Source organism: Melozone crissalis, unplaced genomic scaffold, assembly GCF_028551555.1.
Source record: "Melozone crissalis strain CALT ecotype California unplaced genomic scaffold, PUWL_Pcris_2 ptg000004l_1, whole genome shotgun sequence".
Taxonomy (NCBI): domain Eukaryota; kingdom Metazoa; phylum Chordata; class Aves; order Passeriformes; family Passerellidae; genus Melozone; species Melozone crissalis.
Genome location: NW_026535782.1, coordinates 43004095 through 43025796, shown reverse-complemented (window position 1 = coordinate 43025796; position 21702 = coordinate 43004095). Strand labels below are relative to the sequence as shown.

Sequence of the window (21702 nt, the reverse complement as noted above, 5' to 3'; positions counted from 1 at the left end):
CATGTTGTGATGCATAAGAAAATGCATTGTAAGTTTAAAGCCTAATGGCAGGTATGGACTGCAAAATTTCTGGGGTGCAGTATTCTTTGTTACTTGTTCCTGGAGTTCAACAGAGAAAGTGGCACTCAGGGATTTTCAGTGACAGCTGGATCCTGTGATGTAGCCAGCAACTCAGCATGTCTGTCTCAAAATGGAGGAACATTTTCAATGAGAAGGGATAGGGAGGAAAAATGTCTGCTAGGAAGCAACTGTCCTCTTTTATAAAGGTGCTGGAAGAACATAAGCACACTGGCCTTTGAAAATCAGGGCAGGATGATCCCCCTCTGCCTTTAAACTGCAATGCAAAATAAATTCTTCCCATCCAGCCAAGTTACATATTCCCCTAACTGTCTGCAGGTTTTATATGGACACCTTCTCACACACAGTTACCCCAGATATTCTCAATTTTCTTTGTCTTACTTTACATGTTTCCCTTATTCACACACATAGTAGGGGGTTTTCTTTGGTTTTTTTTTTTTTTGGTTTTTTTTTGTTTTTTTTTTTTTTTTTTTGCTTGTTTATTGATGCAGTTCTGATGAGAGAATAACTGTGCTACCTGTGGTTTTGGTCAGTACCATGGGGATGGAGAGGAGGAGTAACAGTGCAGGATAGACAGACTCTGCCAGTTATATTCTGTGTCTGGGAACTCATATAAGCCTCCATAGTTTATCCCTGAGAACACAAACCTGAGCATGTCTCTCCCTTATGACTGCCTAACTTTCCTAATGCTTATTTCTGAAGGCTACTGGGCTGTTTTATGGTTGGATTAAAAGATCAGGCTGCCTTGGATGTAGGATAACTTCAGATCAACTACTCTCACCAGTTTCCTTTTGTTTTCTTTTTGTACTACAGTACTTATAACTTATTATTAATTGTTGTTGAAATGGGTAAGACTTAGAAATATTACTAAAGAGTTACAGAGATAAAGGTAGTTCACTCTCCCCCAATACAGATGTACAAACAAGAGTCCAGAGAGATCCCTGCCATGAAGATTGTCTATTCTAGAGCAAAGCACTGGAGTGAAACAACACTGGAGTGAAAAACAGAAAATTCTTTCTTCATCTCTCTCACATCTGCTGCAGTCAGTCCTGTATCTTTCTTAAAATACATAAGTCTCATGATCTGGTAATTACTAACACATAGATTGGCAATGACAAACTTCCTTTCCCTCCCTTCCCAGTTAACCCAACAGTCCCATCTAAGTGCGTGCTTTGGGGGCTAAAATAGGAAGTACAGACTTCCTATTTTGTGCAATTGCACAGACTTTCCTTGAAAAGGGGGGTGTTAGCTTCTCTGAAAGTGGCATTTGAGGTTCATAAAAGATGTAGTAGTTATTTGAAGACTTACTTGCCAAGAAAATCCTGTGGTTGGTTTATACTTCTGTCTCCAGTTCTAGGCAAGTGTGGATTTGCTGATATCTGCATCAGAGGATTCTGGTGCTGGGGGATGGTGCCGGACAGGGAGAGTTCCCCATCAGGTTGAATCATCTGCCTCACAGACACCCCTGGATTCAGGTAAGGGAATGGCTTCCTTTCTGGGGGAAGCATAATGGTAGAGGCTGCTCTCATACAAGGACCTGTGAGTTACTGGGGGATTCCTTAGCTGTAACGATTATTCAACGGCTCAGCCAGCTGTTTCCAGTCCAAGGAGGTGGCTTTTGGGAATCTGAAAGTCAATAGGAATTGAAAAGTGTTTTTTTCATGCTCCCCTAAAGTAGAAAAAGTCTCAGATCTGTAACGTACTTAAGTAGATGTGTGTATTATGATTTTGAGAGAGTGATGAGAGATGACCAGAATTACTTAAATTCACAGTGTGGTCCATGGTCCTAGAACTGCTCAATCTACTTTTAGTCTCTACAATCACCAGGAAAAAATTAAATTAATTTCTTTCGTAGTTTGTCTACAATTTGCAACTTGTTTGGGGGCCCTGAGAAAAGTTCAAGGAAATTCTCAAAGTGAATGAATATAGAAATTCATCCACTATAGCTCCTAGGAACTGTGTCATTGAGATCATATTTTTAAGGAAATTAGCCACTGTTGTGGTTCATTAGGAAGGCTTTAAGCATAAAGAGCAGAAGAATGAAATTAATTTTAAGGATGAGTTCTCATCACAAATCAGGATTTTTGTCTTGTTGCTGCTCAGCTGACCAAATCCCTGCACTTCCTTGGAAATGTACATTTACTTCATTCTCTGCTTGCATTGCAACAACACACAGTGAGGACGTGAATTTTGTCCTACAAGAAATGCCTGGTAGAAGTTCTTCCTGAATGTCACTTCAACATGATCTTAAAGAAGTTCCCTTATTCAGTTTTACTTCTCTTTATGTGAAACAGAAACAAACAGCTCCACAGTAAGCAGGGAAAGAGAGTGGCCAGTGGGCAATGAAAACTCTGAAATTCTGAGTTAGGATCAAGCCTGTGTGCCAAGGATATAAAATATGGACATAAAAGAGATTTTCATCCTGCTGCTGTATCTGTATTTGGTCTTCCATGTTCAAGCCATTCAAGGTGAGATTCAAATTTATATTCTCTTTCATCCTTCCATTATTGCCTTTCTTTTAAAATGTCTCCTTCTTTCAGCTAATGCTCTTCCTCCTTTTCTGCTTTCCTCTCCTGTTTTCTAAGCTGTAAGAGAGCAGACATCCTGATAAAACCAGCATGTAGCAGGTGCATGTGCAGCCAAATCAGTTGTATGTTGGTGGTATGGACAGTTGAAATACTATATAAATGGATGAGATGAACAAGCTGATTGGATAATGAGTGAATGGAAGGAGGGATAGACCCTGATAATTAGTGAAAACATAGGAAAATGAAGGACTGCAAATGAGTGCATAATTCAGATGGTGCACAGGAGTAGAGACATGTGGCCAGACACAAGACAGTGTGGTGGGGGTTACCAAGAGCAAAATCCAGATGACCTGATTTTCTTCTTCTGGAATAGCTGACAGATAAAGAGACCATCTGCCATATCCATTGCTTGTGTTTCCTTTCTTACACAATGAGAACTTTTCTTTTCTTTTCTTTTCTTTTCTTTTCTTTTCTTTTCTTTTCTTTTCTTTTCTTTTCTTTTCTTTTCTTTTCTTTTTTCTTTTCTTTTCTTTTCTTTTCTTTTCTTTTCTTTTCTTTTCTTTTCTTTTTTCTTTTCTTTTCTTTTCTTTTCTTTTCTTTTCTTTTCTTTTCTTTTCTCTTCTTTTCTTCTCTTCTCTTCTCTTCTCTTCTCTTCTCTTCTCTTCTCTTCTCTTCTCTTCTCTTCTCCTCTCCTCTCTTTTCCTTTTTCCTTTTTCCTTTTTCCTTTTTCCTTTTTCCTCCCACGCTCTGTTCTCCCCTGCCTCCAAATTTGATTTCACAGAGCTGGGAATAGGAAGTACACCATACCTGCCACAAGACTAGGCCTATAGCCATCCTAGAGACAGCAGAAAAAGAGTGTTATCAGGAGTTGTGCTCCATGGACATCTACCTTTTCTAATGCAGATGCTCATGTCTGCAGTGGCTGGAGGAATTGTGCTGCCTGGCCCAGCATTAATTACAGATATCTTCCTTTGAGGTCTCTGAAGTGTAGGTCAGACTGGGTTCTTGGCATTCTGAGCCTTACCCCCACATTGACACTTCCACATCCTTTTCTATGTGGGATGCTCCATTTTCTGGTTGCACAAGGAAAGCAGTAGAACTTTGTACTGGTTTTCAGTAGAAGATCAAAGTAAGGTCCCTCTTATGCTTCCTAAGAGCATTCTGTTCTGATGGGTTTTTGCAGGTAAAAAGCCCCTCAAACAAGCTGATTATAGCTCTCATCGAGAAATATTATTTGAGAGAGCACACTCATGTATGCACCTTTGTCACCTGAAGGTGCAATAGCCCAATAGTGCAGCATGGATATTGCCTTCAGGGAAAATCAGGAAGGATAAGAAAGCAGCTTGCTTCAAAGTGCATGTGCCAGAGATAGTCTGTATTTTTCAGCTTCACAGTTGTGAACTTAAAAAAAAATATCCTTGATGAGAGGTCTGGCCATCTCTGGATCATAAATCTAGTTCCAACAAATTAGTTTGGACATTCTTCTGAGTCATAGCAAGGCTATTCCCAGAGTATCTCACCTTTAAATAGACCTTTCTAGCATTACAAACTTTACTGGGAAGTTAGTAGCAAAAAAGTTCACACAGCAACACATAAGTAGGAAATGATCACCGTATGTCTGCTGACCATGGTATCTACTAATCCTTGGATATACTCAGTGTTTGAAAAGTGATCCCTTGGCTAGAACTGTATGCCTTGCAGGCACAACGATTTCACTAAATTGTTGTAAGCTGTAGCCTGGTTTGGACACTTGTGTGTTGTGGAGATGTGCAGAGCGGTCCCAACTCTGCACATATATTCATGGAGTCATGCCCCATCCCTGAGATGTTCAGGGCCAGATTGAAAGGCGCTCTGAGCAGAGTGGTGCAGTGGAAGGTGTCCCTGCCAATGGCAGGAGGGCTGGAACTACATGATGTTTAAGGTGCCTTCCAACCCAAACATTTCTATGAGTCTAGGATTTTCTGGTGCAAAGAGGAGACTTTTGTTATCAGAGCCTCATGCATTCTGTATCTCATCTCTCACCATTTATATTTTTAATCACTGCATCTTTTCTTTGTCTGAATTCCTTTCCCAGAGAGTATCCCAATGAAAAGCTTGAAGTGCTACAGTGACTACAACTCACAGGTGACTTGCACATGGATGGAGCATTCAGAGGCTCATGACCTCATTCCTATGATTCTTTACCAAAGGGATAATATTGACATGTAAGTACCTGAAATGTGCTGAGCTAGATAAAAGTCCAAAGGGAAAATTGCCATAACTTGGAATCCTGGGGACATGCAGTCAAGTTTTTAGAAAGCACATCCACACTCTTTTTTAATTAAGCAAAAGTTATACCTACTTCTGAGCCTCATCTAGAAGAGAGGAATGAGTAAGCTATGCCAGTGGAGATATTTTTATCACCTTTACAATTATTTTCCATAATTTTATTGTAGGATCATAGATATGAAATAAGATGGGGCATATAGGCTGCTAATAATCAGCATTAGGGGAGAAGGAGGTATCAGAACAAGTGTGAGTATTGTTTGTAACCCTAAAGGGAGGAGATATTCCCCCTGTCCTTTTGCTCGTTTAGGAGCATCGAGAATGTGGTTTTGATAACTTTTGAGAAATATGTGTAGACTGTATATTTATGAGATAGAGAGCTGGTATGTTCTCTATCTCTGCCATCAGTTTTTCTCCAAGAGATACTGGTGTGTTTATGACAGTATCTCTCTGTCACACTTGTTTCCTTTTCAAAAGGGAACCAAATCACCAGACTGGATTATTGGTGAGGATAAGAAAGGACAGAAATGGAGGAATAGTTAAGGGAGAGAGGAAGGCAAAGATGGATAGTTGAGAAGAAAATTATTTAGAGTCTGGAGATACAGGAAGAAAAGAAAAAATTAAGAACTCTTGATTTTATTGCAAACAAGTAGGAATTTAATAGACCTAAAAGTAGATGAAAACAGTGAAAGAACTTTGGAACAGGACTTTGAGGCTAAATACTACTATAAAGTTTCTTGAACTTTTGGAGGATTCTCTAAAACATTGTTACATGATGAAGTGTGTGGATCATGAAATATAACTGAGGTGAAGGAATCAGACAAGCAGGTGTTAAACATGGACAGTCACACAGCTGAAATCAAAATGGCCAACAATTAAACAAGATCAGCTCATAGGTGAAGAATAGTTGACTAAACCCCAAACTGTAAGGTAATGCTGGTGAGTAGATAGAAATAACTTCAGAGCTTCACACCCTTTGGACTGACTCTTTTACTTAAGGCTACACACACACTGCAGTGTCCAATCCATACTTCAGCAATGTCCCTGGTTTCCTTGCTAATACCCAACTTATAAAAATAGCAATAGTGCTGAATAATGCTTGCTGACATATAGTTGGCTAGAAGACTCCATCCTGTCCTGGAAGAGACTATTTGGCCTTAAATATTCACAACTTAATATTTCTCATCTGAGCTGGAACAAGATAATATACTGGGCATGAAGCCATAAGCACAAACAAAATTCCACAGGGTGCATAAAGAAGCAACGCATCTCTCCAGCAGCTAAGGCTACTGCAACCACACAAAGATTATCCTCTCATGCCTAGTTTAAAAAAATGTTTCTAATTTTCATGATGCTGCTTGGCCTGGAGAAAGGCCATCTGAAAGGAGGATTAACATTGTGGATGAAATCTTTAATGAATACTTAAGGTCCCTTGGCAGAACAGAGCCACTAAGGATACAGAAGTACATTTTGGTTGAGAGTCTTTTTCTAAGTGTTTTTCTGGTACTGCAAAATGAAAGTCTTAAAGCAGCTTAGGATCATCAGAAATTTTATGGCCTTTAACTCTGAGTAAAAGGTATATTTAGATGACGTAAATTTTCATCATACTGTTTCTCACCTAAAAATATGAGATTACATAGAGCTAGGCTAAAAAGTAACAAAAATTAACTGGTACTGTAACATTCTGCTGCAAGACTTTGAAATGGGGAGCAAAATTCTGGTGTAAAAAATGTTTCTTGTATTAACTGATGCAAACCAGGACTAATAGGAACAATGAGAAGAGGATATAAGTGCCTTAGTGAATTATAACAACAGGATGGGTTGAAATTGGTTTCAGGTTTTAATTTTGTACTAACTAGAGGTTTTTGGATCCGATCTTCATAGATCACTTTCTCTGTTCACAGGGAGAACAAGAACATGTCTTGTGAATGCCAGACAGAAAATGACTTGCATGAAGCTCCAGACGTGTTTGTGCACTGGGTCTGCCGCAGGACTACAGACTATTTAGGAATAGGGATAAAGGATACTTATGGCTTCAGGCCTAAAAACGGAACAGATGTTAATCAAACAGAACTGCATGTTGATCTTTTCCAAAACGGTAAGGCTTAAAATACCAAATTCTTGTTTCCCAATGAATTTTAAGGATTTTTGAGAATGTATTTGCTGTTCATCTGGAATTGTGAAAACTGCCAAAGAGCTCCACATTGCGAGGGTTGGGTAGGGAGAGAAGGCAGCAAGTTTGTGAGAGCAGCTGGATGTGGTATCATCTCAGGAGCTAGTAAAGCAGGAGGTACCTGGTCTGTCAGGGATAAGATACTCTGGAAATGGGGAAGCTTACCTAGATGTTTTCTTCCCCTCTTTGTGTCATTTCCTCATTATCTCCTCTCATGCATTGTACCTTCACCTTCCAGTTCAGCCCCTCCCACCTCAAAACCTCTCAGTCAGCCCAATGACATCAGGGGACTTCTTGCTGACCTGGCAAACAGCTGATGGAAGCCAGGGGCTGGGCAGTGCACTGGACTATGAAGTCACTTACAAGCGGCAGTGGGAGTCCTGGGAGGTAAGAGCAGAGGAGCTGAGCTGTCCTGATTTGGGCTGCACCAATTTGGGCAGTTCAAAGTCGGTGGAAAAAGTTGTGCAAATGAATGGTCTTTCCATTCTTCAATGAATGTGAACAGATACAAGTGTTGTTTTGGGTCAGGTGGAAGGGGCTCTCTTTCTGTTAGCAAGTGACTTGTCCTGTGAAATGCCATTTTTCCTGAACTGAATGCAAAGATATCTTCTCCACTCAAAGAAACCCCAACCATTGTACTTGGATTTGAGTTGTATTTGAATCCCTCTTAAACTAAATTAAATCATGTTCAAACAGGAGGCTGTAGGTTCCAATGGGGAAAGCAGCAAAATACATTTGAAGATGCTCCCCCTTTGAGACAGATATGTTTTGGGTTTTTCTTTTTTTTTGGTTTTTTTTTTTTTTTGGTTTTTTAGGAGTCCATATCCTTTGCCCTATCATTTCCCTAGATCTGCACATGTGTCTGCTCTGTACCTGTCAGACTGATCTTTAGATTTTAAGGGAATTATCTTGGCCAGATTCCCACATAATTCTGCACTGAGCAGTGCTATGAACATGTGTAGCTGGAGCTGAAGACAGTCTGGACTTTGCAAACTGCAGGAATTTGCTACTTGTTGTGGGGGGAGATTGTGCCTGACAGTAGCCATGCCTCACCTGTCTTGAGCTGTGCTGCAGCACACGCTGGAGCCCTCTTGTGAGGCAGTGAGGAGAAAGTGCATGGCACCATGTGCATGGACCATCGCACTTGTGGGACTGTTGGAGATGCAGCCTGGCAGTCCACTCCTCCTCTCACTCTTTCCCTGTCTTCCCTGCACCTCTCCATCCCCAATGTCCCAATTTCCTCCACCCCTTCCTCTCTCCCAACAACAGGAAGCTGCCTCACTCTTGCTCTCCAGCACCACCCAGTGCAGTCTCAGACCTGAGGACCTTGTCCCAGGGAGCAGCTACGTTGCCCGTGTGCGAGCCAGACCAGGCCAGGCCAGCAGCTTCTCTGGGCAGTACAGCGAGTGGAGCACGGAGGTGTCATGGAAGACCCCTGAAGGTAGCATGGGAGGGAATGGGACTGGAAACTGAGAAGCCAGAACTTTCCTGTCACTAACCTTGCACTTGTGTTCTCTGAAGGTGGCCTTCAGCCCAGGAACCTTCGCTGCCTCTTCAATGGTGGAGATCGTCTGACGTGCAGTTGGGAAGTGAAGAAAGTGATCACCACCTCTGTCCTCTTTGGCCTGTTCTTCCGGGCCACCCCAGAATCACAGTATGTGCTCTGTCCATGTCTGTGTATCTGTGCCTCTCCCATGGGGCTTCTGCCTGTCCGACTCCCCTGATTCCCATTCATCCTCTTTCTTCTCCTCAGAGAAGAGGAGTGCTCTCCTGTGCATGAGAAGACTTTGCCCAACACCCTATATGTGGTCCAGAGCTGTGAGATCCCTGTTAGCAATTCTAGCAGCCAGAGCCAGTACCATGTAATTGTCCGGGCCAAGACAGAGGAAAAGATGATTGAAGCCCACAAAAACAGTGAGTTCCTGTGTTGTTTCCTGCTTCTCCTTCTTGTTTCTTGGAGAGATGCCTGTCCGAGCAAGTGGGGCTGAGGACAATGGTGTTGAGGAAAAGTGAGTGGGAAGTGGAAGAAACAATCAGTGATGAAGAAAGGGACTGTATCAGGTCAGAGCTCTGGAGTGTAGGTGTGGAGTTCCTCAGTGGCACTTGCTACTCTGAGGAAGGTGACAGTGATGGAAACTGTTGTGCAGAAGTCCAGGTTGTGACCTGGAGCTTCTCAGTGAGCATTTGCCATCCTGCTGACTTCTCTGTGATTCACATTCATGAGTGTCCCAGGTGACAGGGCACTGTGGTGAGAGGTATCTGTAGTGAGTAGGAGTGTGTCACTATGTGATTTCTCAAGAAGTCAGTGAGCTCTTGTGGGTTTGTGCAATGGCCCCTGGAACCCTGGATGAGGTAGGAATCCTTTTCCCACTGAGGTGTACCAGTTCAGTTATCTCTGCCCCACATGTATCTGAAGGTATTTGGGTGACTTCTCAAACTCTAAAACTAGGGCAGCTCCTGCAGTGGGTGAAAATATCAGGAGGTAGCTCCAAAAGAATTGAAAATTTCTGGAAATGTGGTGGACAAGTACAGATATTTCAACTATCGCTTTGATGCTTTTCTGTACCCAGGGAGCACTCTCAGTATTCATGGGTATGGATTTTCTGTTATTTAATACTCTTGTATACCATTAATATTGTTGTATTTGACTAGAAAATGAAGATGCAGAGAGTTAAGAAGTGTTAAAAAGCTGAGCCATTTTACATTGCACAAAACAACCTTGTTTTCAGTCCCAGGAAATTATTCACAATGTGGAAAGAGACCAGTAGGTTGGTAAGTGCTCTGAGACATTCAGTGTGTTTCAGTCCAGGTGCTGCCGCCTGCAAATGTGTCAGTAACAGCAACAGGGAACCAAGAGTATGAACTAAGGTGGAAAAAACACAATTTGAAGTACAACTTCATACCACAGAGATACCAAGTCAAGTACTGGGAAAACAACCGATATGAAAAGGTAACTTACAAAGTGCAGGAGTCATGGATATTTCTTCACTGGTTAAATGGAAAGACAGTTCTTCTCACCTCTGTCATTTGTGCTTCTTCCCTCTCCCCAGACTCTCCAAGTGTTAAATATCAGCAATGATGAACCTCCCTTCATCTTCACCCTGCAGATGCTGGCAGCATCTACAGAATATAGGGGGAAAATGCGTGCAAGGGTGAATAAGTCTCCAGACTATGAGGGACCTTGGAGTGAATGGAGTGAGGAGTTCACCTGGAAGACTGAGAATGGTACTTTCCATGCTTCTGTCAGGTTTTGGTGGACTGCTAATGGCTGGGATGGCTCTTTAGTATAACACATCGTCTCAGCTGGGGTTGGAGTAAGGTGCAGCCATGGCCTAGCTGGAGTCACTTACCAAGGCAGCTACCCTGCCTGCATCCTTGCAGTACATCAACAATGCTAGGGAAGGAAGTGAATGACCTTTTAAGCTTCTTTCTTGATTGCCTTCATAAGGTGAGTACAACTAACTGTTACTGGGCTTGCAGTGGTTTTTCAGGGTGAAATGAGAGACGAGAATCTTGACTCCATGATCAGAAGGCTGGATTTATTATTGTATGATATATAATACATTAAGACTATACTAAAAGGAATAGAGAGAAAACTTCAGATGCTGCTAAGCTAAGAATAGAAAAGGAATCAATAAAAAAGGGAGCTCTCTCTGATTCTGTCCCAGAGAAAGCTCAGTCTCTGATTGGCCCTTAATTGTACACAAGCAACATGGGCCAATCACAGGTGCACCTGTTGCATTTCACAGCAGCAGATAACCATTGTTTACATTCTTCTTCTGGGGTCTCAGCTTCCCAGAAGAGGGAAAAATCCTAAAGAAAGGATTTTTATGAAAAGATGTCTGTGACAACTAACCATAAAGTTTTCCATGTGGAGAATGAATCAAAGACATCCTGCCCAAAAGATTATAATTATTTTCTGATTCCAGTAATCCATTCTGCTGTCAGTGACTAAAGAGCCTGATACTTTAAGAAGATAGAAGATAAGACATCAGCTTTTTATATTAGCAGAGTGACTGTAAGGTTGTGTAAAACACACAATGGAGTCTGTTGGAGATAAAATCTTTACATGTTTTTGCTGTTTATGGACTTGGAGGCAGAATGTCTGCCATCATACAGTCTTTTGCCCAAAGTAATATGATCTTGCATGATTTGTCCTGACGAAGCTTGTAGTGATTATACTGTGAGCAAATTTTGATACACGTATTCAGGAAGAAAATAGTGTGCTGTTGTGGCTGTTGGCAGGGGGAGCTCTCAGAAAATCTCTGAGACCCCATTTCCTCAGAACTGTGCAGAGTCAGGCAGGCTTAAGATGTCTGAAGCCATGCCTGTTGTTCATAGTGGAGTTAGGTTCATAACCATCATTTCATTAGCTTAAAATGTTTAATTCTGATGTTAGTAGAAGCTAAGAAGTGAATCAGTAAAGGAAACAATGAACTCCTTTGGGCAGTGTGCTGTTCAGGGCACATTTGGCCTGTCCCACTTTGGAAGATATTCCAACAGTTTGAAGGCCCTATGATCCCGTTCCTCCCCATATCAAATTCCCTGAATAGTGGCCAGAGTGAAAAACCTGTTGCAGGAAATAGTCACTCTGCAGGTGGATAGATTTTTCTCTTTTCTCTGTTTCAGTTCTGCCACCTGTGGTTCTCCCAGTGATGCTCCCAGCTCTCATCATCGCTTCACTGATAGTTGCTTATTGCAGCTATAAGTATTTCCTCAGGTAGGCTTGCATTGCATCAGGGAGACTTAACATCCCATGTGGGTGGCATGAAGTCTGAGGCACTTCTTGTCCCCCAGGAGAGGTCTGTGTGGAGATGGGCCTTGCTGGGCAGCCTTGAGCATGGCTGTGCAGGGAAGAGAGCTGGGTGGGGCTGCGGCGTTGCCTTGGCTGTGCCCTGCTGTGCTGAGCAGCACGCTCTGTGTGGTGCAGCCTTTTCTGGTAGCAGCAAATTGAGAAGCAAATCTTGAAAACTGTTCTTGCTGCAGGAAGAAGAAAATGTGGGAAGAAAAGATTCCAAACCCCAGCAAGAGTCTCCTGATCCAGGGCTATCTGGGGGTAAGAGGGAACTGTACTTTGAAGGATTAATTATTTCTCTTTCTTTTTCAGGACTTCCAATAATCTTAAGAGCTCTTTTTGTTTTCTAGTCCACAATTAACAGATACCTTCATTTATCTATTACTTGTTTTTACAAGTTCTGGTCCTACTCAACATAACAGTGCTCTTATATTTAGCAGACCTCCTTGTGCTGTGCTTGTCAATACAACTGTGATTTAAAATCAATGTAGAAAAATTTTCAGTACTTAAAAATTTCCTGCGCCTTGCTTTTAAAAGGGGGTTCTTAAAACCTGCCCAGCACGTATGGGCTCACTAACTCTCAAAAGCAGGTTCCTAGGGTACGCTGCCAAGTAGCTCCCTGAACAGCTTGAAGTTTGCTCTCTTGAAGACCAGAGTAGTAACTCTACTGTTCCTTTTTGTTTTTTCCCATTACTCTGAAAATGTTAAACTCAATCATTTTATGATCACTTTGGCCAAGACAACTACCTGCTATCAAATCCCTTAGGTCCTCCATTCACAAATATCAAGTTTAGGAGGGCATCTTTCCTAGCTGGCTTACTGAGTACTTGTAGTCAGGTCAGTGATAAGGCAATATGGGTTTGAAGAAACCATCTTCTGGAGAGGAGAACATACCTTTGAGTTGTATTAGTGAAGTTGTATCCCTGTTACCAGGTGCTATAGGCTCTTCTATTTGTTTTCTTCATCCATGGGGAATGTACAATTCCTGTTTCTACTGCCAGTAAGATACTGCTCTTTGGTCATGTCTGCTTTTTCATTTTCAGAAAGGACATTTGGGGAGTTGGCCAACAAGCAACCAGCTGGACTTCAACAAATACAACCTTTCAGAGAAGATGGAGCAGGCTAGCTTCCTTCAAGTTTTGGACAAGTGAGTAAACAGCACATGATGGTGACACTGTGGATGGTTTCTAAGACCTCACTGCATCATGGCAGAATATAATCAAATGTTCTGTCACTAAAAATCCTATACAAGTTGCTTTTGAGGAGGAGATTCAATTTTTTATTACAGGGGTAGCTGCATCTGCATGAATTTTTTTTTCCTAAGCCTGTGTGTAGCTATGTGTGTTTTCAACTAAGATTGGCTTATGTTTTGTGTTTAAAACAATAATCTCTCTCATGAACAACTTTTAACTTTCCCACATTCAGGCCGGCAAAGACTTTGGCTGAGTGCCTTGAAGGGCAGACTAAGAAGACAGATGTTTCCCCTGTTACACCTGACCTACAGAACTCATACCATGCTTTAAATGAGTCAGAGCATGCCCCAGTTGCCTGCTCAAGTCAGAGAGCTGGTCATTCCTTTCCCATTTCAAGGAGAAACAGTGCTGATGCAAGTATTGCTTCCCACACAGCAATCCCTTGCTTTGCTTTCAATGGTCCATACTTGTACAGCCCAGTGGTGTCCTCTAACCCTGACATACACCAGACCCTGGAAATGGAGGCTGTGGGACTCAGTAAGAAATCAGTTTCCCTTCAGTATGTGACTCTCCCAAGGGAAGACTCTCCCCAGGCCCCACAGAGCCAGGAGCAGCCAGAAGCAGCTCCTCCAAGGGACATGCTCCCAGATCAGAAGGAAATGATGCGGCACCTCAGTGACAAGGAAGAGGTCTCACAGGCCTCACCATCCTGCGGGGAAGGCACCAACAAGGGAACAGAGGAGCAGAACTCTCCAAAGGCTCTCAGCTGTACCACATCTCCTCAACAGTGCCCTTTGGAGTACATCACCACGGACGGCCTGGTACTGCCATCGGCCAGCACCTCCACCCATCCTCCACTTGTCACAGCTGAGGAATCACCTTGTGGCTCACAGCAGCCCCAGCCTCCCAGTGACCACTCTTGCCATGAGTCTTCTCAGGGGAAAAATGGTGTCACGATCCCAGTTTCAGGCCAAGCACCAGCCTCATCTCCTGAATTGCACCTGGATACCTTTGGTGACTATCTTACTCTGCCTGAAGGTCTCAGTGAAAATTCAAAGCCCACAAAGATTTCTTTGCCTGTCTTACAGAAGGAAAATGGTATTCCTAGAAAGCAGCCTTTGTCAGAAGGTAACTTGGTGGTGTTAAACCCTGAGAGCACTGAGCCAGTTTTCCTTTGCCAGGTTGGTGATTATTGCTTCCACAGCCTAAAATCCAGTGTGAAGATGGATAATAGTCAGGAAGACCATCAAGTCATGAAACTTTCTGAAAATGAGACAACACTTGGGCAGCCTGTATGTGATGATGAATCCATCACAGAGAAGGAAAAGGATGTGTGGAAGAGGGAAAAAATACAGGCCATCCAGCTCTTCAAAAACCTGAAATCGGATGATTACTTTTCCTGGCAGCAATCTTTGAGGATCAAAGAAATCTGTTAAATGGGTAAATATTAATGAATACCAAAGAGACAGGTAACTGAAAGAGGTTGCAACCATCTGGTGAAAATGAACCCTCAAACCTAGGAACACATAAACACCAGTTCCATTTTCAGGCTTTCAGTCTAACATGTTAAAAAACTTGAAGTAGCTCAATGTCATTCTCGGGGGTCTTCGCAGATTTGGCTTGAAGGACTACACAAATATTGCAGTGTAGTGTTTTTTAAACTTTTTGGCTTATCCATGATGATCAGTTTATCCTCCTCATGATCCTGTAATACATCACAATCATCTTGCAATTATATCAGATTGCTTGGCAAATCTTGTGGCAGGAAGTGCAGACTTAACAGCTTGAAAAACTATCAGAAGAAGACAAGCTTGAAAAACTTGGAAAGAAAAGTTCTATTCTTAAAAGCCATTTTGTTTAATTTCTGTGCACTTATAAAATAGCTCTAGAAGTCATCAAGGAAATTCTGTATCTTTGCCTTTCCAATATGGCATGAAATAGGTATTGCCTAAGGTGAAAAAAACCCAGACGCTTATAGAAGCATAAATAAAAAATGAGAAAAAGATTGTCGAAATACAAGAAAAGTTTCTTAAGGTTAATGTCCAGTCTATCACAGTGGATTCAGAGGATAACAAGGAAACATTACTGGGATACATAAAGCAAGTTGTAGAGAATAATTTGGAAGAAGAAATATTACTGAAAGAAGACCCAAAGGCTCCTAAGGTTCAGTGAGAGGGAGTGGGGCAGATAACAAAAAATGGTAGGTAAGAGATGCTGGGAAGGTGCACAAGCCTGTAACTGCTGTGGTTCTTCTAAGCGTTGAAGTACTATATGATTTTCTTTTATGTTCATTGACTGTTTATGCGTTATATACTTCTTCCTAAAGTGTAATTGATTTTTAGTTTGGTTTTTTTTCCCTTAAAAATGAGAGTTGAGAAAGAGGAGACCTTTTTCCCAGTTTTGCTGTATAGAAAGTGGTGCAAGGTAAGAGCATTTGTTCAGAACTGCTACTCTGCAATCAGTGAAAAGGCTTTGGTTTCAGACCTGAAGGTAGACTTGGCTTCCAAAAAACATAGCTTTTTTCAAATATAAAATCTGTATTAATAAACATATAATTTCTTCCTATGAGTATTTTGTTTCATATGTTAAAAATATTGTGTTTACAATAAAATTACTATCAGCTCATTTGCTCAGGTCTCAAAAAATTTTACAGGTTCAACTATGCGAGATATGAGGTAGGACATTTTTCTCCTGACTTTGCTGTATTACTTGACAGAGAAAAGTAGTTCTGTGTTTGTGCCACTTGATTCTTCCTGCTGGGTTAATGGGACTGTGCTGATTCAGAAATTACAGTGAAATTATTTGGGTTTTTGGCAATTTAATCCTTGTAAATACCATTTTAAATCTGAAAGGTGTGCAAATTGAACTTGGTGCTCTTCGCAGCAGAAAGCAGGCAGTTGCAGCCTCTGATAGAGAATAGTGATGAACACTTTGAGAGATTTGCAACTTAGACCTTTTGTAATCAATGGATTTTTTTTTAAAATTTCTTCTTTGGCCTTTTATAAGTGGCACAATTAGCTTCTTCCAGGCTGTATAATTGTGCTCTACCGAAGCATATCCTAAAAGGAGCTGTTCAAATTCATATGTAAATGTTGTATCTGAATTCATATCTTAGATATGCATCACTTTGCTGGGCCTTGAATTGCTGGGGTTTAATAATCAAGAAGAATAATGAGTGGGAGAAGTTTTATTCAGCTCAGTGGCTTTTGGATAAAGCCCATTTGCATTGTCATCAGTACTCTAAGATGTGATCAGTACTCTGACAGCTCTCTGTTCCTTCTGCTCCTCTGCACTTGGCTGGGCATTTGCAGAGGCTGATTTTGGAGACAGGATTTACAGATAAAAGCACATTTGTTATGATCCCACAGAGATGATATTATCATTTAAAGGAGCCTGGAATTTGCAGAGTAACATGCCATTGTCAGGATAGGGGAGCTGCGCAGTGGTTTGCTTTCCAGCTATAACAATTCATTTAGAGCACAATGAGTTTCTGCTCTCGGGATACTTACTTCAATATCCACCTAAGTATCATTAAATAAAATATGCAATGAACGTTGGAAACAGAGCTCATAATCCATGGCTCATCTCTGCCAGAGGAATCCACTTCTTACTGGAATCAAAACTTCTATAAACTTCACCTGTTGCTGATCCTATGAATTTTCCATTCTCCTCTGCATGAAGTCCAGATGCGGTGAGGGTGGTGACAAGAATTTTACAATCCTGTAGCCTGGTGATTCAAGACTTAGAAGCAGTCATGAGTCCCAGGTCTTCAACTTCCTGATCATTAGCTTGAGCCACAAAGTTATGTGCAAAGGCAAGTTGCTGCTCCCTTCCCCAGTGCAAAGTACTGATAAGCAGGAGGGGAATCATCATTCTGATGATTCAGGAGCCAATTATGACATGCTTCTCTCTGTAGGGCTTCTCACTAAGTACTTCAGCCCCTCAGCCTGTATATCTGCATGATGAGTCACCAATGTTTCCTACATAGTCAAAAAACGAGTTATGAGATGATTGCAACCCTTTCCTTACTGCATACTCAAACATAAAAGATTGTGCCCATGTTTTAACAGCAGGCATTTTTCCTTGCTCTGAAGTAATCACTTTATTATTCCCTTATCATAATCTTAATTAACCAGAAACATATTACTTGAATTTGCATGAGACTACTGTAGGAAGTTTATTGTGACCTCAGTGGTTCTAATTAAGGTCAATGCTGAACTGGTCTACTGCTGTATTTCTGTAGGCTTGGGGGTGCTCTCTTGTGTAAGGAAGGAAAATGGGGCTGAATGGTTTGCTAGAAAAAGAAACCTGTGGTGGAAAGCCCTCCAAAACCTCAAAGAACAGTAGCTGGAGAATTTCAGAGAATCCTGTACCTCTGCTGGGAAATGGAAAAAAAAACCCCACCCATCCTGCAGTCCCTGCCTAGTTTCTTGTTTACAAGCACATTGTACACACAATCTTATTCCCATAGAACTCCACTCTGTCTCTTCTCCTCACTCCCTACATGCTCCCTTTGCTCTCACTATGGAGATGGAATTTCCTTGAAAAAATTCCCATTCTGTACATGGGGAATAAGTAACACTATGACTTCATACTTCTTTTTGCCCCTTAGAAGTCCTTTCAGGTGAATGCCAGGATTCCACATGTACCAACCCTGACCCTAACAACTCCTCATACAACACAATGGATGTTTCGCCATGAGGTTCAGTGGGTGAACCCAAACTCCTCTAAAAATTTGTACAGCATGAACCAGATTTAGGCCAAAACCTTTGTAAGCTGGTTGTGTAATTTTCAGCTTGTTGGTAGGGAACCATTTGGTCATCATTCTTGAAGGATGATTTGTTTGTCTAGAGAAGTAGTTGTAAAGCTATCTGAAACAACTAGACAGCTTTTCCTATTACCTTTTAAAAAATTTTCCAGCTCCTTGCTTGCAGTGTGCACATTGCAAAGGTTTGGGATGAGTACGTTTTAATCTTCTAAGCTGTTTGTCCTTCTGTGGCACTCAAAGTTACAGATTGTTGACACACATTTTTGAGTTTATTTTGTGGACTGCAGTTTCAATCCTTGCATTCCTTGACTTCTCTCTTTGTTTTCCTTTAGCCACAGATTTGGGGATTTTAATTAGAATAATTTTGGCAAATTTCTGTCCTTTTCAATGCACTTCTACTCATCTCAGAATATTTGGTGTAACCACAACCCTAGGTGCAGCAGTACAAGCAGCCTTGGGCTGAGGCTGGTGCCAAGCAGAAAGGTGTGGAGGGAGCCCTGTTGTGGTAGTCCTGTGTTCCCCTTAGCATGGCATTTGTAACTGCAGTGTTCCCAAATTAGGGAAGAAAGGGGAACAAACTCTCTGGAAGAGAGATATGATCCAATAAAATATGGTTGAAGAAACCCAGAGAATTTGAAATTGAGTGACTACAGCCAAGTATACTGAGATGAAAAGAGGTGCAGTGAAAAGGACTGAAAACTGGCCAAAAGTATTCTCGTTGAAATCCCCAAATCAGGGAGGAAAGCTAAACAAAGAGACAGGAGAAGAAACTGATGATATTCAATGCTTAAGAGAAAAAGAGACAATTCTGAATCAAAGTGAAAGCAATAAAAGTGGATGGGGATGGCATTAAGTGCAGGAATCTGGATGGAAGCTTGCCCAGTTGATCCTCATTGGAATCCCAAGGTTTCATTCCTGTAGTGACACGACAGTGGGCAGCAGTTTTAAACTGAAACAGGATAGATTTGGATTGGACATAAGGAAGAAATTTTTACAGTAGAGACAAGACAAAGAAACTGGCAGCTCAGAGAGGTTCATTAGAAGGTTCGAGGCCGGGATGGATGGGGCTTTCAGTAGCTTGGTCTAATGGAGGATGTCCTTGCCCATGGCAGGTGGTTTGGATCCTTCCAACCCAAACCGTTCTGTGAATCTCTGGTTCTATGATTCTAATCTCATATCCCATTTGTACCTAATAGCTTAGTGTTTTCTCCATCATCATTAGGTTGGAGTACCCCATTGTCTCTCTCAATCATTCAGATCTCTCAGGTAAGAGATCTCTCACCACTTGGTCTGCCAGATAATTAAGAATTATTATTTTCCTGGAAAAAACACTTAAATCCTTTCTCCAATATGAAAACTAACCATTAATTTTTCTCATTAATTTTCTGTCTTTAAAGGACTTCAATCTACATTATAACCTGCCTTTTATCTCTTAGTTTCTTGGAAATGCATTTTTGAGGGACTTCAAGCTCTTTAGACATCTAGATGTGAGGCATTAATTGGATAACCCTGTGCATGTTTGCTTCTGGAGTTCTTCCAAGAACTCTATCAGTTTTATGAGGCATAAACAAGTCTCTTTTACACAGAGATGCTAATACTTCTCCAGAACATTTTTTCTCTACTATTTCTATTTTTCTTTATAGTTTGTATCATCCTGTACAAAAACCAGCCTGACTGGTCAGTGGTTCCCTGGATAGTTCTCTGAGTACTCCTCAAAAGCTTTGGTATTTGCTATTTCTTTTACTCTGATGCTGAGGCCTGCTAATGCCTTTTATTATTTACCTCAATTCCTTGTTCAGCAATTGAATGTTTAAATTCCTTTGCAGATTTATATGATAAGAAACCAATTGAGTAATAGTACAGGTTATGCAAGGCTTGTAAAGAAAGTAAATATGTTTTCTTAAACAGTAAAATTTAGTTGCAAAGGATCCTTCTAAGTTGTCATTTTTCTCTACATGTCTTGCCTTATTTATTTTTTTCAGAATATTAAGGCTACAATAACTCTACCTTTACAGCATGGGTAGACTTACAAAAGGCCTAAGTTCACTTTTAAAATTTGTATATGATGCTTTAAACAGCTCCTTTGTCCACTGAAAACATTTCATCCTTTAACAGCTTCTTAGCCTTACTTTTGCCAGTTTTTCCTTAAAACATTATTGTACTTGTGCCTTTCATTGTTTCAGCTTGTACTCCATCTTGTATATGTTTCAGGACTAAATCTGTTTGTTTTCTTGTGAATGCTTTCACAAATAACTCCAAGAAGCAATTATTTACAGTGGCTAAAAAATAGACTCTGGGGCTAGATTAATACTAGCAAATAAAGTAAAAAAAAAAACCAAAGCATTTGTCTTGATTTGGTTGCATAGTTTTATACGCTCTGCTTATCCAGGCTATTGTTTTTCTCTGTATTTTTCTTACCTTCTATGCTATCCCTTTTTCTATGTCACAGGCTTTCTGTGATTTCAGACCACACAAATAGATCAATCCGAACAATTTATTTTCCACATCTGGCATCATTTCCTTGGTTTTCATTTTAAAATTGCCTCATAGTGTCTTTAATCTTAAATGTCAGCAGAACTGATTCTGTTTTGATTAGGTGGAATCCATCTTATATAAACTTAATCTGCTTCAAAATGTTACCAGATACTAATAAATATAATCCCCTTTCCCCCACAGAGTTTAATCAATCATGCAGTGAGACTCTTATCTGACAGAGTGTATAAAAGCAGGACCATTGGAGAATGCTACAATGTAGGACTGCTTTTTTCAGCCTCCTGGTTTAAACTCTGCTTTCAGAACCTCTCACCTGCTGTTTCTTTGTTGTTGGGCCACAACCATTGGGTTTTTCTTGGCACATACTGAGAGAATGTCTAGATACCTTGTGCTCTGTCATCTTTTCAACTGCATGTGTCTTTTCTGGTAAAAGCATTTATCCATTTTAGTATTTACTTGGTCATGAGAAATGAAGGAGATGTTTTCCTTTTTTCTCCTCCTGAAGGGAGCCCATCCTACTTAAGAAGACACCTTTCAGCTTTTTTTGCACATGGTACCTGTGGAATAACTCCTGGTGCAGTGTTGGTAATGTTCATGTAACTTCAGATCTCCTTTTGGGAGGTGACATCCTCGGGGGGGGGGGGTGGAGACGAGACCCAGCAGGGGGTACCTGGCTGCTGTGATCTCAGTCTGTGACATCACATGCCTGACAAAGCTTCCACTGTGTGCAAGAGAGGCTGTGGATGGCCTGTAGGCCTGTACAGATATGGCAATGCCCACACAATATTTAAACAATGATTTGGCTTCATCCTCATGTCCTGTGTCGGAGCTAAAAGGCTTGACTTGTCTACCTATTCAGTCAGGTTATGTCCCACTTTGGGATGGAAGTTTTTGACTGCTTTACAGATGGCCTTTTGGTGTCTTGTCAGCTCATGATTCTGTGTTTCCTGAAAGGATTTACTGAAGTATTTCTAGTTGAAGAGCCCATCCCAGTAGCCCTGGAGAGATTACCTATGAATTTATGACAATCTGCCCACTGCTTTTCATATATACCCATGAAAGCTGCTTTCACTAAGGTTCAGCAAATAGAGAAGGAGAAATTCTGGGATTTAGACTGATCTCTCCTGCTTGCTCTTTATATCTGAAGAGTTTTCTCAAACCTCTACCCTAAGATGCTGCTAAAGGCTCTAACTGGATTTCACTTTAAACAGGGAATTAACACACCAGTTAACTCCCTTTGGGTGACCTTTAAGAAGAAAGGCACCACTTCACAGCCTGGCTCTGCAGAGGGAGTTTCCTTGCAACCTTCCCAGCCAGAGCTGTCAGGCCTTTCCAGCACAGGTACATCCTGACACAGTGAGGCTGCTGTTTCAGTGCAAGCTAACAAGGTAAAGGGGGCTGCCAGACTC

At 41.3% G+C, this 21702-nt stretch overlaps 1 protein-coding gene across 2 annotated transcripts; it reads left to right on the top strand.

Moving 5' to 3' along the window:
• Positions 1 to 1025: 1025 nt before the first annotated feature.
• Positions 1026 to 15527, top strand: CSF2RB (colony stimulating factor 2 receptor subunit beta). 2 transcript variants are annotated; one of them, XM_054275629.1, is made up of 14 exons: positions 1026 to 1553; positions 2373 to 2546; positions 4681 to 4810; positions 6776 to 6969; positions 7283 to 7431; positions 8314 to 8485; positions 8566 to 8698; positions 8798 to 8958; positions 9849 to 9994; positions 10095 to 10269; positions 11674 to 11764; positions 12031 to 12100; positions 12883 to 12986; positions 13265 to 15527. In XM_054275629.1, exons 2-14 carry the CDS (start codon positions 2477 to 2479, stop codon positions 14466 to 14468), a joined length of 2799 nt encoding a protein of 932 aa, XP_054131604.1. In that variant the 5' UTR covers positions 1026 to 1553; positions 2373 to 2476; the 3' UTR covers positions 14469 to 15527. The 2 variants fall into 2 exon arrangements, with proteins under 2 accessions (XP_054131604.1, XP_054131613.1); XM_054275638.1 differs by lacking the exon at positions 1026 to 1553 and having other exon boundaries at positions 2325 to 2546.
• Positions 15528 to 21702: the final 6175 nt, after the last annotated feature.